This window comes from Alternaria ethzedia (genome assembly GCF_023757985.1).
Source record: "Alternaria ethzedia strain BMP 0044 chromosome Unknown scaffold_37, whole genome shotgun sequence".
Taxonomy (NCBI): domain Eukaryota; kingdom Fungi; phylum Ascomycota; class Dothideomycetes; order Pleosporales; family Pleosporaceae; genus Alternaria; species Alternaria ethzedia.
The window spans coordinates 88,749-104,229 of record NW_026056230.1 but is presented as its reverse complement, the minus strand read 5'-3'; the positions used below and the strand labels follow the sequence as shown (position 1 = coordinate 104,229).

General features: G+C 53.1%; 7 protein-coding genes across 7 annotated transcripts; 4 read left to right on the top strand and 3 right to left on the bottom strand.

Moving 5' to 3' along the window:
• Positions 1 to 2,109: 2,109 nt before the first annotated feature.
• Positions 2,110 to 3,264, bottom strand: J4E87_009620 (uncharacterized protein; the record flags this gene model as incomplete). The annotated part of the gene is made up of 2 exons (XM_049381195.1): positions 2,110 to 3,205; positions 3,254 to 3,264. 2 exons carry the CDS (start codon positions 3,262 to 3,264, stop codon positions 2,110 to 2,112), a joined length of 1,107 nt encoding a protein of 368 aa, XP_049229045.1.
• Positions 3,265 to 4,132: 868 nt separating this feature from the next.
• On the bottom strand, positions 4,133 to 6,169 carry J4E87_009619 (uncharacterized protein; the record flags this gene model as incomplete). Its single annotated transcript, XM_049381194.1, has 1 exon — positions 4,133 to 6,169. The coding sequence occupies one exon, from the start codon at positions 6,167 to 6,169 to the stop codon at positions 4,133 to 4,135; it is 2,037 nt and encodes a 678-aa protein (XP_049229044.1).
• Positions 6,170 to 7,829: 1,660 nt separating this feature from the next.
• Positions 7,830 to 8,387, top strand: J4E87_009618 (uncharacterized protein; the record flags this gene model as incomplete). The annotated part of the gene is made up of 3 exons (XM_049381193.1): positions 7,830 to 7,956; positions 8,005 to 8,102; positions 8,154 to 8,387. 3 exons carry the CDS (start codon positions 7,830 to 7,832, stop codon positions 8,385 to 8,387), a joined length of 459 nt encoding a protein of 152 aa, XP_049229043.1.
• Positions 8,388 to 8,767: 380 nt separating this feature from the next.
• J4E87_009617 (uncharacterized protein) lies at positions 8,768 to 9,727 on the top strand (the record flags this gene model as incomplete). The annotated part of the gene is made up of 2 exons (XM_049381192.1): positions 8,768 to 9,528; positions 9,583 to 9,727. 2 exons carry the CDS (start codon positions 8,768 to 8,770, stop codon positions 9,725 to 9,727), a joined length of 906 nt encoding a protein of 301 aa, XP_049229042.1.
• Positions 9,728 to 9,948: 221 nt separating this feature from the next.
• On the bottom strand, positions 9,949 to 11,231 carry J4E87_009616 (uncharacterized protein; the record flags this gene model as incomplete). Its single annotated transcript, XM_049381191.1, has 4 exons — positions 9,949 to 9,981; positions 10,028 to 10,345; positions 10,520 to 11,123; positions 11,173 to 11,231. 4 exons carry the CDS (start codon positions 11,229 to 11,231, stop codon positions 9,949 to 9,951), a joined length of 1,014 nt encoding a protein of 337 aa, XP_049229041.1.
• A 362-nt stretch (positions 11,232 to 11,593) lies between these two features.
• Positions 11,594 to 13,649, top strand: J4E87_009615 (uncharacterized protein; the record flags this gene model as incomplete). The annotated part of the gene is made up of 4 exons (XM_049381190.1): positions 11,594 to 11,634; positions 11,785 to 12,466; positions 12,732 to 12,749; positions 13,044 to 13,649. The coding sequence occupies 4 exons, from the start codon at positions 11,594 to 11,596 to the stop codon at positions 13,647 to 13,649; spliced, it is 1,347 nt and encodes a 448-aa protein (XP_049229040.1).
• Positions 13,650 to 14,223: 574 nt separating this feature from the next.
• J4E87_009614 (uncharacterized protein) lies at positions 14,224 to 15,112 on the top strand (the record flags this gene model as incomplete). Its single annotated transcript, XM_049381189.1, has 2 exons — positions 14,224 to 14,640; positions 14,693 to 15,112. The coding sequence occupies 2 exons, from the start codon at positions 14,224 to 14,226 to the stop codon at positions 15,110 to 15,112; spliced, it is 837 nt and encodes a 278-aa protein (XP_049229039.1).
• Between the last annotated feature and the right edge of the window lie 369 nt (positions 15,113 to 15,481).

Sequence of the window (15,481 nt, the reverse complement as noted above, 5' to 3'; positions counted from 1 at the left end):
CAATCGGGAAGCGGGATACAGCAGGCGTACGGAAGGAGCATAGCACAGCCGCCCTTTCTGCCTTGAGGCTTCCTCGCTCTTGTTTGCTATCTGAATGGACGACCCAACAAGGTGCGCTCCACACGGCAATTATCCAGCATGACTGGAAAGTCACCATCGCCGAAAGTGTATTGAGGATGGTGGGGCCCGCCCTTTGACGACCCCAGCGCCGAAGTGGCATGCATTCAGCATGATCTCCCGTAGCGATCTTGCGGCATTTACCAGCAAGAACCGTCTTCCCACCACTCGAGCGATATAGTTCTATCCGAATGCGCTCGTATGAGCAAGGCGTACGAGACCGATGCGTCAGCGGCAAGCGAAAAGAACTCGATCGTGCGTTCCCGGCGGCGGAGCTGGTGGCTAGCGGGACAGGAACAGGACAAGCGCGTGTCACCCGGTCAGGGTTTCACACCATACGCGCACACTGCCAGCGAAAGAGGAAGCGGGTGTCGTTGGCATGTGGGCAGATCGCGGTTGGGGACAAGGAGGATGAAGGCAACCATGGCACGCGTCGTGAGGTGACGTTTCGCGGTGCCCGCGTCAGGATGTTCCGGCGCTAGCTTATCGATAACGCCCACGTGACGTCCTCTTTGTTCACGCGTGCCCAGGTGTCTCAACACGCACCTGCTGATGCATCGTCCTCCAGCATCTCGATTGCTTCGTGTGACTCAAAAGCGGGCCGGCGCATGATCTAGCCGATTACTACGTCCCGCACACCATCACTGATGTGACTCACGCCCTTGCTTCCCTGACTGTTCAATCGCTGTTGGGCATATTCAGCGACACGACGTCATCGACATGAGCCGTCAGTACCACGCCGCAAGCATACAGACGACGTTGCGGAGTTTTATTCATCTTGCATGTGCTGTTGGTAGGAAGCCGCTATCAGCTGCGGGGGTGTCACATAAGAGCAGTTCATGATACCGAGGTATACCTACGCCTGCATCGGAGAGCTCGATGGAGACGGTGCAAGGATCTGGTGAAGGCCGTTGACTGCCAAAGTCTATTGTGAGCTATAGGCAATAGCATCCCCTATCATTATCATCGGTTATACAGATCGTGTACCCTCTGGCTGGGGAATTATGAATCAAAAGAGCTGGAACTATCCCCGGAGCAACAAGATATAGGTTAGCGTTGAGCTTGTCGATGTATGGCCGCAATGGCAACCCAGATGAGATGGGGCGCGAGAAGGAAGATCGTGTACAAAGTCGTTACCACGCACCTGTTGATGATTACGATTTCATCATGATAGGTCACATAAGCTCGTCAATCGGCACACTGGCATAGGCATCAAGATAGCTACCCCTCATGATAAGTAAGGGGTTCACTGCTTTCGCAACCAACATTCACACGGACAGCGGTTAAATCGCGACTTCGTCCTTCACTCATCGGCAAAAGATCACGCCGTGATAGCGCTCGCGCCGCGGTTGACGCATTACTACTGGTACCAGGAGCCTCCCAACTATAAGAAGAGCCTGTACTACGTCTCTCTAGATACAATCCATTACACTAATTTGGAAGAAACCACTCCTCCACCAAGTACCTAACTACCAGAACTTATTCCTATAATAGATTCCAGCCATGCACTTCCTCACCCTCATCACCGCCTTCATGGCCACAACTGCCATCGCAGTCCCTACATCATCGGTCCTGCGCCCCGACGTCACTGCAATTGACGCCGCAGTCGACGCGGCCGTCGCGGCCGAAGCCGCCGACGGAAAGCCACTCTTATGGTGCTACATCTGCGCACTCTGGTACGAGCAATGTCTCGATGTAAGTGACCTACAATCCGGAGTCTCCTGATGCATTTTCTAATCAACACTAGACGCAAGCTACCCCCGACATCTGCAGCTGCTTGACAGCTTATTACGGCGACGGTAGATGTCGTACCACAGACTGTGGGTTTAGTTGCTAGAGGAAGGAGTGGGGAGGTTGTTGTTGATGTATTGATTGCACATTAGGGGATATATTTGGTACGACATGGTATGATGGAGGGGAAGTGGCCCACGGAGGGTTGGGGCTGAATATTGTCAAAGTAGCCTTCCAGTTCCCGTTGCCTCAGTCCTCATTTCAGTTACTTTTATAGGCCAGTATCTTCTCAGCCCACGAATCATATGCGATCTCCTCCTCATTGTTGACCCTAATCTCCAAATTGGGACCCACACGATAAGGGTCCACGTTAACCACCAGTAGAAGCCCAGCATGGCAAAGTCTCCTGAACGTATCGAAAAGTCCGCTCTCAAGCTCCTCAACAAACTTCAGTATCTCGGTCTCTTTGCGTGCCCAAAGAGACCATTCATGCGGTACCCGTGAGACAACATTACGCGACGAAAAAGGGCTGCTGATGAATCTGCTCCTAGGTGGTGCGCTTGTCAGGATTCTGAAATTGATCTTGGTACCAGGGTTGAACTGTAAGAACTGCTCCAATCCCTTGCGTAGCAGCGGCAATTGCGGTGGTGGCACTCCTTGGCCATCTCGTTCAACGAAAGCCATATGAATGAAGAATGTTATAGTCTTGACATGATCGCGTGGCACGATGCCCAGCTGCCAACGATCTTGGATAGCGAAGTCCGGGATAAGAGACAAGTCATCGGGACGCTCAATGACGAAGGTGTTGACTCTGTACCAGTGCTGCACTAGTTCAACTAAGAACTTGTGACCGACATGCTCGCACTGGAAGATCTCCGGCAATTCAGGCTGCTTGCAGAGGAAGTCGAAGCTCCAATATTCGTGGTTTCTTGAAGATAGACATGCTTGTCGGCGATTACCCAGATATCTATGGTCTTTCTCATGCTCGTCCCTGAGGCTATCCCAGGACTCAACGAGCGTGACCAGACCAGGCTCAACCAGGTATCCGTATATTTGGTCCCGTATCTCTTGCGCTGCGATCTTCTCGAGAAGTCCGTGACATACGTAACGACGTACTTCTTTGTTGTAGTTGGCAAAGCTGTATTTCTTCTTCAGAACTGCAACGGAGTTTTCGTACGGCAGGAATTTCGCGTGTCTCTTCCAGGCTTGCGCGGCGGCGTGTATAGCAGGTCCGTGAGCAGTGTCAGCAAGGCGCTTTGATCCACGCAACAGCGCGTTGGCAATGAGAATCGCTCGTTTCTGTTTGCGGATTTCGATCTTGAACTTCTTGCGGCAGGGCTCCGCATCAGACCAGTCCCTTTGGGCTATCAGCACAACACACGTGAATTGTGAAGATTTGTCTTACTTGTCAAGCATGTCACGGAATCGCTTGAGCGCTCCAGCCGACCTCACTGGATTCTCTGGATGAGATGTCGCCATAGTCGAGAGATGTTACTGTCTGAGTACACCAAGTTGGGCGCAAGGTGAACTCCGTAGCATTTACATATTCAGACTCCTACCGGCGTGCGGCGCAACTTCGGAAATGACGAGTTGGCTCATCGATCGGGGTTTATGGTAGCAACACTCTATACAAGACGAGATGTATATCCTACCTCTCAGAAGCCTACGTCACCTTGGGTTTTGGCTAATCCTTTTCCTCTATACTGATGTAGACGGCAGCGCACCTATTGATGATCCCTGTTGTATGGGTAGTGGCAACGTCGTTGCGATCGCTCGGTCTGGACACGCATGATGACGAGCAATGAGCAGCGAAAGCTCCATGTAGGACTATTCCGACATCGATTGTCGCGTGCGGGGTGTCGGAGGGGAGCGTGTTTGGAGATCGTTGGCGCGTAATCACGTGAACAATCAAAGCTGAGGATACTCCCATGATTGGCACAATGAGCAGCCGTCACCAACGACATGGTATTTGGCTGGGCGATCGCATTCTCTGCCGACGCAGGACGGCTCCATGCGCGATTGTTGTCACCTCGTTGATGGGGGCCCAAAGAGAGCTCTGCGAGGATGTTGATGGATGGCTGGAGGCGTGCATGTGAAAGCCTCGGTCTTAAACTTTCAGGGGCGATGACGCCATCGCAGGGGAGTCGCACCCCATCGCGCCTGCACCACGCGTCTTTCAATAATTCTCACGACCTTACTTCACCACCATTGCAGTTCATTATCATATTGATCAGACATTATTCATTGCTGTTTATCTAGCTTTTACTTTCTTCTATTGAGCCATCTAGATGGAGATCCACCTTCCCATCCAGGTATCCACGATTTGCTTCGCCTCGTCGACCAGACCCATGTCCAGCAGCAGTTGCGAAGTGCCGCGCACGGCGGAGTCAAGTGCTGAGAAGATCCAGGCGTGTGTGTAGCTGGTGTGCTCACCAATGAAGATGGTTTGGGCTTCGGTCTTGTAGTAGGCGGGCAGGAACAGGTCTTGCTGGCCAACGAATGGGGAGGCCCAAGCACCGGCTTGGTGCTCGTCGGTCTCCCAGCACTGTCGCTCATATGCACCAGTCCACTGCTCGGAAGCCACATCGCCATGAATCTCCACCATCGCCCGCTGGACCAATGCTACGTGGTCTTCTTCGCTGAGCGCACCCACTGAGCGCGCAAGGGTACCAGAGATGTACGATCCGAGGATGACACCGGGCCCAGTTGAGTTGACCTTGTACGCGGGGTAGCAAACGCTGCCGATACCTGCGATGTCGACTGAGCCGCAGCCACCGATGATGGGCTCTGGGAGGTGTTCCCAGAAACGAGTCTTGTAGTGCAGAGAGACCTTGCAGGACTGCTGGTAATTCATCTCGCTGATGGCGCGCGACAGAAGCGAGGAGTACTGGGGGAGATCCCAGAGCCTGACCTTGGAGAAGGGCACTGCGACGACTGCGTAGTCGTATTCTTCACTCTCCGGCTCCATGGCGAAAGGATCTTGACGCCACTGGACAGCGATCTTGCCGGTGCTCTCATCGTGCTTCAGGCCGGTTACCTTGCGCCCTAAAGTCAAACGGTCCTGGACGTGGGGGTAGAATGCACGAGGCAATGACTCCAGACCCTTGTCAATTGTTCGCCAATCTGTTGCTTTGAAGTATACAGTGTCGTACTCCCAGATCGGAGCATCGGCGTTGCCAGTGATGTAGTCCACAACATCATCGCTGGCGTTCAGTGCGTACTTGATATACGCAGCCTCAGACCAATGGAAGAGACCCTTGTCGACGGCATTCTTGTGGGCCTTGAAAACATTGGTTGCGATTTCCCGCTCGACCTCCGGTGTGTAGCCGACGAATTCTTCGTATGCCTCCTCCGCCTTCTCCACGGCCTCCTCATCAGGGCCCTCAGCTGCTGGCAATGTGTAGGCTGTTGCGTTGCTCTTGATCTGCGCTGCGCTGGGGATACGGCCGTTTGGCAGACGGTACCCATTCGAGTTAGCGGGCAGGTTTGGGCTTGATTGGATCCAGTTGATGAAGTTGACGGCAAGATCGCTGGTGTTGCCTCCGTTCATCTGGTTCAGGACGTCTCCGAGCTGGAAAACCATCTTGTGGTCATTGATTTCCAGTGTTTCGTTCTGGTCCGGGTAGGTGATCGAAACAGGGAATCGCATAGGCCCCATCTCCTGGTACTGGTATTGCTCGGGTGTGCTGCCTGCGAGGTACTTCGTCCGGATACGGCCACCGATGCGCTGCGAGGACTCATGGATATGCCAATCGTGGATGCCTACGGAGTCGAGGAGAAGACTGGTCATCAACCCCGACATGCCTCCACCGACAATGGCGATCTTTTTGCTCTTCTCGACTGCGGCGTACGATGCGTTGTTTTGCTTCGCCTCCATGTAGGCTACACCGTCAAACCAAGGACCCATGGCATCAGCCACGTCGGAGATCTCCTCTCGTTTCCTTGGTGGATGTTGGATCGAGATGGGCGCTGAGCGGCCAATCAGGTTAGAGCCTGAGTATGCGTGAAGGCATCCGCCGTGGACAGCATCATCCGGTACGATCCAGACGAACCGCTCGGGACGACTTGATCGCTTGATGTAGTGGGATGCCACGTCGTGGTGACCGTCGGCGTGGCTCTTCATGCCGCATTCGCCATACACCAGACGAATCTCGCCCTCGAAGTCATCGTCTCCATAGCCGACATGGACGTTGTGTACCGAGTTGGATGTGACAGCCAGAGGCTTGAAGAAGACAACCTCCGATCGAGGAGCAACTGGGCTGGCAATAGCACCACCAGCCAAAGAAAGGGCAGCCGAAGAGGCTGTGAAAAGACCCTTCATTGTGGTGTAAAGAAGAGATGGATGTGATGAGGAGTGCGAGATGAAGGGAAAGATGCCCTGCTCATATACAGATCTACATGCACGACCGCAGCGGGCAGTACTGCAGAAGCTTACACCTTCTTTCGCATTCCCGTTGGTCACCAAGTCTTATCGTCGTAGGGCGTGGCCATGATCATCGGAAGTTGTCGTTGGGACGGACCGTTTGCCGTTGGCCTAACAAAAGTTCTACGCATTCGGCCGCGATAAGGACTACAGGGCGTCGCCATGCGCGACTTCTACAAGACTTTTCGTAAGTAAGATGGGGTACGCGACACGCCCAAATGCCTGTTACAGTTGACCCGCAGTATACCCTCGAAGCGAGGTGCAGTAGCGCAATGCAGTACGGGTGATAGTGTGGAGACTCAGCTTACAGAAGAGATGGCATTGTGGACTGAGGTTCCTACCAGCGAAAAGATAACCCACATCGGATAAGACAGGAGTCTCGGCTTAGCTACGACCGTCATTCCGAGCGATCTCGGCTCTGATACCAGCGCTGGTATGCAACTTCACGATGCTACCTTGAACCAACCAATGCGGTTTCCCTCGACGCCAGACATCATGGACCGCCAGGTCGTTCGAACAAGACGAAGGACACTACTCTCACAAAACATACCTCAAGATGAAGGCTACACACCCCATCGACTGCGTTATTGCGAAGGTGACACAGAAGCGAGGTGCGTGCGATGATGTGCATGTTCGTCCAGCGCGACCCTACAACGCACTGAACGCGTGCATGTGGGGCTGAGCTACCAGCATGAGTCGGACACAAGATATGCCAAAAACGTGGTATAGAACTTCGTCCGGGAACAATGTCAAAACTCCGCAGGGAAAGGCTTGTCCTTCACGGAGGGAAGTTCAGACAGGGGTCTAGATCCTCTCGGCAAATGAGCGGCAAGCCATGGATACCCCAGGTGGAGCCACGATTGCGATAACGCGCAACGGCTGGCCTAAACCCCGACTCTTATCTCAACACCCTGCAGCCTTTATCTCACGTTACGTCAGGACGAATGCGCGCTTCACAGTGCGCGTTAAACGCAGGATACAAATGCAGAGATATCTCGGCGCCCAGGCGAACTACATCTTCGACGGCCCTTCTCGCGATAGCTTAGCTGACCTCTGCTCCACCTCGCCACAAGTGCTATCCTCCTTCCTTTTCTAGTGCGTGCTGGATATCTACGCGATTTTGAACCCCACGATGGCGCCGAAACGGTTGCGCGAGGCCCTGCCAACCTGAGTGTAGTGCAGGTAGTACAGTTCCTGGTGGACATTCCGGTACCTTGGAGCCGGCGGCGGACCGTTAACCATTACAAACGGGTCTGACTGTATCGCGGATCCTCAGCCGTGGCTGGAATCCAACAATACTGGCTGCATGTCGGAGTAACATTGGCAACGAGCTTTACCTGGTACATGGACACTCGCAGCTCTTGGAAGCCATGGCATTCGGTACAATGCGGGCGGTCAGAGTTGACCGGACACGAAAGAGTCGGGAGATGATGATCCGCGAGCATTGCCAACTCTTATAAGACTGTATAGGACCAACGATATCGAAGTACTCATATCATTATACTCGTGTCTCTACAATCATAACCTCGCAGAACTCAATCGCTGTAATTCATCCATCATGGTCTCTTTCACCTCCATTGTCACTACTTTCCTCGCCGTTACTGGTGCCGTAATTGCCAAGCCAACACCAAAGCTCGCTGAGCAACCGGTTGTGACCTATCTTGGTACACAAGGACCCATTCTCTGTATGCTACCAGCCGATGTCTGATGACTACGTGCTAATTACTGTCAAGCGAGCGGTGCATGGACATCAAAGGGCATAGTCTACACCTCAGGAACCGTCCCTTCGTTCAATGGATCGATTGTAGCAGGCGGCATTGAAGCTCAAACGGTACACGAGCCAATTTCTGCCTCATCATGAATCCATACTCACTTAGTTCAGGCCCAAGTCATCAAGAACATTGCAGTCATCCTCGAAGAAGCCGGTACATCATGGGACTACGTCATGAAGACCACCGTCTTCCTTGCCAACATGTCGGATTACAGCGCGATGAACGAGGTGTATGCTGCGATGCTGCCCACTCCCAAGCCAGCCCGCACGGCTGTTGAGGTTGGCAAGCTACCGGGCAACTTTTTGATTGAAGTCGAGGCTATTGCTGCCATTCCGGACTCATGAGGTGGAACATCTGCAAGAAAGAGATAGAAACTAAAAGACAGTACACCAAGCTGTGTTGACAATGCGAAATCTTCACAGTCATTACGACTCAAACTCCATTGACCTTCCGCGTGAGAACAGGATGTGATTGTTCAATATGGCGGGGTTTTTACCTATCGAAGTCTTACATCCAAATCATCGTACGATGCAAAACTCTGAAGGTGGAGTGCCAATGGATTTGCTTTTGTTTATAGTGCGGAAATGACTCCGCGCAACACATCCGTGAACCATGACGTTGGATGTGGGGTAGAACCACCACCATACTGCTAGAACAACCGAACGTGGTACAAGACCAACAGGCCCGATAGGAACGTATCCAGAATAACTGCAGCCTTTCCGCGATGCCTGAAATACATGACCACGATGGCAAGCCCGTCCACCACCACATGGCACGTGTGAACGGCATCCGCCTCCACTACATCAAATCGGGATCCGGCCCACCCCTACTCCTCCTCCACGGCACACCCAAAACACACTACTACTGGTACCGCATCGCCCCTCTTCTAACCAAAAAGTTCACAATCATCGCCCCCGACCTCCGCGGCTTCGGCGCAACAGACAAGCCCCCCGCAAGCGAAGGCTACGATGGGCGCACCAACGCCAAAGACATGGCGGAGCTCATGACCCAACTCGGGTACGAGAAATTCTCCGTCCACGGCGAAGACCGCGGCGCAACATATGCCTTCTGCCTCGCGGGCCTGTATCCCGAACGCGTAACCCACCTCTCCTTCTGCGAAATGCTGCTCTCTTACGCGCTTACCAAACAAACCTTCTTCACGCGCAAAAATATCGCAGCGCAGTATAACCAGGCCGGCGTGTGGAACTGGCATATCCCTTTCTTTTGGCTGCCGCATGTGCCTGAGATGTTGATTCAGGGGAAGGAAGAAGAGTTTTGGACGCATTTTATGAAGGCTGAGTGTTATAATCCTAGTGCGCTGGATCAGGTGGCTGTGAATGAGTGGGTGGGGTGTTTGAAGGCGCCGGGTGGGTTGAGGGGTGTGCTGGAGAGTTATAGGGCGCATTGGGTTAATGTGGATGTTGAGGAGGAGATTTTGACTGGGGAGAAGTTGAGGTGTTGTGTTATGACTGTGGGGGCGCCGGAGTAAGTTTTACGATAAAGAGATGTGTTGATGTGGCTTGATGCTGACGTGTTTAGGTTCTTTGGCCCGCTGGTCAAGGAGCAGATGGAGTCTGCGGCGGAGAAGGTGCATATTTCCGAGGTGTTCGAGGAATGCGGGCATAGCTTGGCACTTGAACAGCCGGAGAAGCTCGCCAATCTTTTGAAGAAGTTCATTCTTTAGACTCTGGACGCTTCTCGCCGTTGTCTAAAAGATCAGTGTGTACACCCTCCTATACCATGTCATCCCCAGCACAAGCTATGACCTTGCCCTTCTTCCTTTTCCATCATCCTGACGTCTTCAACGCAGGCTATGACCTCGCACGATTCCCTCTTCCATCACTCTGTAGTCTGCAATGCAGACTCAACAGACTCGTCAGACGAATCAGATTCATCACTGGCCGCTCATTCACGGAGAGCGCGTTTCGCAAGTATGGCCTGGGACGAATTTAGCGATTGTCTGTCCCCACACCATGTGACTTACTTTGTCATTATCCTCGATTTTCTCCTTCCAACACTCTTCCGTCAGCTCCTCGCTTACAACCTTGAACTTCAAGTGGTAGCCCAGCTTCACCGTGACACGGTATTCGGCTGCAATCAAGTTCTGAATGCCTGGAAAGAGAAGTGCGAGATCCCGAGGCGGGACTGCTGCGCTGGGGTCTGCCATTGCCCTGAACACTGCGTCTGTCGGTATAGCCTGGAAGCTGAGCAGAACGTTGGCACCAGTCTTGAGCGTGTGGAGTTCGGCCAAGTCTTTAGCTAGTTTGTCGCAGTCGCCTGACGAGTTGACAGGGGTGAATAGCTATCAAGCTGTTAGCACAGATACTAAGATGTCTTTAAATTGCCTCAGCTAAAGCGTGGCAAGGAGAATACATCTTCTTGTTTGCGCGCTTGTCTCGTGATGATCCGATTGCAAGGAGAACACATACTAGTAAGAAGTTAGCAAAACAACTTAACAGCTATTCGTGGCAGCTACTTTACCCTCGACACTCCGGATCAGCTTCGGCGTATCGAGGCCGAAGCCATGAAAGTCGGTTCTGAGAAATAGATCGACGTGGATGGCTTGCATGAAGCGAAACGTGGAGAGCCTATACCATGCATGAGCTAGCTCCAGCATCGTGTCCTTGAGTATTGCCCGCGCTTCGAGTAAGTGGCCATAACCACCACGTGTGAGTGACGTCTGGAAGTGCTTGGAACGACTTGCGCTCGTGTGACCTGGGATGGCGAATGCTGGCGAGGCAGACGCCACCAGATCGTGATGATTGATACTGATCGCCAACTGGTCGCCGCTTATCATATAGCCGTATACCTCATCGCGAAGTTCCCGGGCAAACTCCGTCTGTAGTAGTTCCAGAACGATTCGCTGACGGTAAGCCGTGAAATCCTCCAAGTACTGCTGGAGAACGTTCTCGAGCCGGTCTAGTTTTGCTGTGATTTTGGCCAGCTTTTGCTTGAGATTCTGGAATCGTTGTCGGGTCTTTGCTGTAAGATTACTACGCCTTTGATGAGGCCTTGTGCGATTGAGCTTAGCTCGGTCGGGTGCTTCGATGTGCTTCAGGATACGGATATGCCTGAGGATACTGGGACCATTAGCAGCTGCTAGCTTTGTGCACCCCAGATGGAACTTACTGGGAAACGTATTCATGGTCGAGAAAGAATCCTACAGCGGGCGGAGTGCGCACCTCCATGATGGTGACTGGATGACTAGTGAGTCGAGAGGGTGGTTGAAGAAAGGTCTGGGCGGGTAGTTGAGACTGGAGGGACCGAGGAGTGGTGCTTTTCCCAACGCGGCGTTGTGATCAGTCATCCAAAGTGCATGTGAAGGGAAAGAACCCACGGACCAGAGACTCAACCTACGGAGTGAAATATGTGGATTACAGGTTAGTCACGCCAACCTAGAAAAGGCCCAAACAGCCCAGAGCCTACGTCAACGTTAGGTTACCTACTTTGCAAGGTTTTAGCTTAATGTAGCCTGCAGACCTGATTCAACCCAACCAAATCTCTTAGAACTTCAACCCCATCATCTAAGCCCCCCAAAAGCGAAAGCAACATGGCTTACACAGTCGATTTGACTCGTGAAAACGTGTACATGTAAGTCATCTCAAAAGCCTCATACAAGAATCTGAACAGGCGAGCTGCAGCATACATGGGGACAAAAATGAAAGTCGCGATAACCCTGAAGGCAATGTAGACACCTGGGTCATTGATGGAGTGGTTGTTCAGTACTAATATGAGGACCAGCACACTCAGGTATTGCGCACTTATCGACCATGTTCTGAACAAGAACAGCCCACTACTCACGGCGTCCCAAATCGCAAATCTGGATCGTGAGCTGGCAGAAACCGAAGACTTCGCCGATGCCCACATCGAACATTACGCGCAGCAGGAATGTCGGGCATTGTGTACCGCCATGCAAAGTAAGCTCCCCCGCGAGCTCAGGGACATGATATACGACCACATACTCTCCCCTGCTCGAGATGAACCGATTTTCATCAACAACGAATACTTCGAAGACGTCGACGAGCCATATCGGGACATTGTTGCGGGTTATGCCGAGGAACGCGGATACGGATACGCGCATATGTGTAGCGAGAAATTTGTCGATTTGGACACTATGAGCGAGTTTGCACGTCGCTGGTATTATCATACCAAATTGTGGCTATATCTCACACCTACGGAGGTCGCTGAGTTCTTCGAGACTGATATCTGGGGTCTCGGTCTGGGAAGCGATCGTCTATTGCGCCATCTCGAAGTCGAGTTGTGCGGAACAGAATACGAAGATAATGTCACTCCGCTCCAGCAGTGTCTCTTCAAGCTCGCGCCTGGCGCATCGATCGTTTTCCACCTGCGAGTAGATTACATTTATGGCCCAGGTGAATACACGTATGACGAGGAATTCACCATGAGCCTCCTCTCCGAACGCGTGAGCGCGCTATTTCCTCTGATGCGGCAGCTGATCGAGGCTGGCTATGAGTTGTATGGGGCGCTGGATGGGTATGAAAATTTCCGCGTCACCACCGCTACTCTGGACCGAGAAATTTGGAAAGACACGCTGATGGCGCATTGCGAAGGCCGTGATTGTGGGTAGATCCGCTGGTATTGAAGAGCTTTACTGACCAAGAACAGGGGCGTGATCGACACGTGACTGCAGGTGGTCATAATGCGACTGGGAGTAAACACCTTCGCAGCTTACTGCAAGTGACTGGGTAAGCGCGATTGAACGGGCGTATGCTATATGTAGCGTGCAATCAACTACTTGTTATAATAATCGCAACGGTGTACGCGTATGTATGCACCTTCCTCACATAAGTGCCGCCATTTGGAAAAGGCAGTCGCGGTGACTACCTCCTCGCTTCTGCATCGCGGCACCCATTTGCGAATGCCATATGTTCCAGGTCCAGCACTGAAGGTGGAGGTGAAGTCGCGTTGTCGCACGGTGGTTGGGTGGTGGTGGTGTCGGCGTCTAGGGCGCGAGGGGTCGCGAATATCTCCGAACATAGGACCTGTTGACTCAGAAGGTATATTGGGAAGCTGCTCGCCAACATCTGCAACCACACACTCTGAATTATCAATCCAAGCACAAGATGGATTCAAAAATCTTCCAATGGGAGCGCACTGTCGATTCAGGCACCTACCTCATATCCTCCGACCGCTCGCTGCTTCCATACACCTTCGTCCAGGAAGCCTACGCGACGGACGCAATGTTTTGGGCGAAACCGCTCTCTTTCACGGACTTGTCGACCATGCTTGACAACAGCCTCACTCTCGGTGTATACTCTGTCTCGGACGGCGTCAAGAAGCCTATTGGGATGGCGCGCTTCATTACCGACTACACGACGCTCGCCTACCTCACAGACGTCTACCTCATCCCCGAACACCAGGGCCAAGGACTCGGCAAATGGCTCATCGCATGCTGTCGCGAGATCTGCGCCGGAATGGAAAACCTCCGGTGGATGGTCCTCTTGACCGGCGGCGAGCAAGCGCAAGCGCTCTACAGGAAGGAATTGGGCATGACAAAGCTTGACGGGGTGGAGGAGGGGCTGGTTTGTATGGGGGCTCGGCGGGCAAAACTCACCGAAGCAGCGGGCGCTCCGCCCTCAGCATAGCGGGACCTAGCGGTTTGCCGTCTACGCACGTATGCAGTTCCCTACCTTAAACATGGACGACTATTCCTCGCGATCAGACGCTACAGTGACAGAAACGTGGTTTGATGGTTGGTCTCGACTGATGACAACGGCTATCTTTGCTTCCGGCCTAGTCGCGGGCCCATGCTGCATGCATGTCATCTCTAGCGTAGATATCGCCATCCATTTTTCTTTATCACCATAGACTACTGGTCTGGCTCGCGCCCTCGGCCTTCTGGTATCTTCCGAGTAAGCGGACGAGGCCTGAAGCCTGTTTCGAGCCGGCATGCGACGAATTGTCATCATGGAGGGGCTGTCAGGCCCTCCAGGGCTTGTTGCAACTCCGTCTGGTGGTTGTGTCGCGTCGCGCTGCTACATCGATAAGTGTATTACGCCTACTAAACTGGGATCCGCCTCCGATGCTGCCCGAGGAAGACTAATCTAGATCGCGCATGTGTAGACCTGTCGCATAGATCGCCAGGGCCTTGTTGATATACAGCAGCAGTTGACCCTGCGTTCACGTCACGCCCGCCGATCTTCCACATTTCACACCAACATGACCGCGACATTTGAGACCTCTCCACTATCACGCACATCGTCCCCGCCAGCATCACTGAAGAGAAAACGAGCGGGTTCTGAAACTCAACCTCTTACCCCGCCGTTAGCCGCAAGCGACTCTGAAGGATCGCGTCTGCTCTCGCGCGCCGTCCACGTTCTTTCGACTGCTGCCACCGCGCTCTCGCAGGTCACTTTTCTATATGAGTCCGACCATGTGGCGCGCGATGGTCTCCTACAGGCTGTCGAAGTCATTACGAAGACCAGCCAGACTGGCGGTAAACTCATAATATGCGGAGTGGGCAAGAGCGGCCTGGTGGGGCGCAAGATGGTCGCGACGATGAAGAGTCTGGGCATAGCGAGCTCCTTCATGCACGCTGCTGAGGCACTGCATGGGGATCTCGGTGACATCAGGAAGGTGGGTTTCATCCCAAAGCCCTAAAGATGAGAAATGTACTGACTAGAAGTAGAACGACGCAATAATGTTCATATCCTACTCCGGCAAGACAGCAGAGCTCATGGCCCTCCTCGAGCACATACCTTCCCACACGCCCATCCTCGCCATCACATCCCATACGAAGCCCTCAGACTGCCCGATCCTTGACGACCGGCCGAACTCCATACTGCTGCCTGCGCCCATACATGAGTTGGAGGAGGTTTCGTTTGGTGTCTGCGCGCCGACTACCAGCACCACTGTCACCATTGCGGTGGGAGATATGTTGGCGTTGACCGTCGCGGAGGCGCTACATCAAGACGAGACGAAAGCGGTGTTTAGAACGAATCACCCTGGCGGTGCGATCGGTGCGAAGTCGAGACGGATAGAGAAGGAGGATGATACCCAGGTGGAAGCGAAGGAGTGCGATGGGCTGGTTACGCCGCCGGCTACCTGATCGTGCTCAGGAGGAGATAATGCACACGAGGAGACCATGCTCAGGAAGATACCATGTGTGAGGCATCTGGAGACGTGTAGATCGTGTAGATCATGTACATGCGCAAGGAACGGCCATAACGAACCAGAGGGACTTTTCCTCATGTCTTTCAGTCGATAAGTGGTCATCCCTGAATGGCCCTGGTGATGTTTCACGGCACTTCGCAGGCAGAAGAGCACAGTGATGTTGCGACCCCACGCGAGCACTTACGCAAGGAAGGGACTAAACAGGTGCGCTGCAGACTACATTGGCCACAGCAACGAAGGCCAAGAAGGTTCCTAGGATAACGTAGACATCTAAGTTACTTACCCTTCTTATCGTCACCAGGGT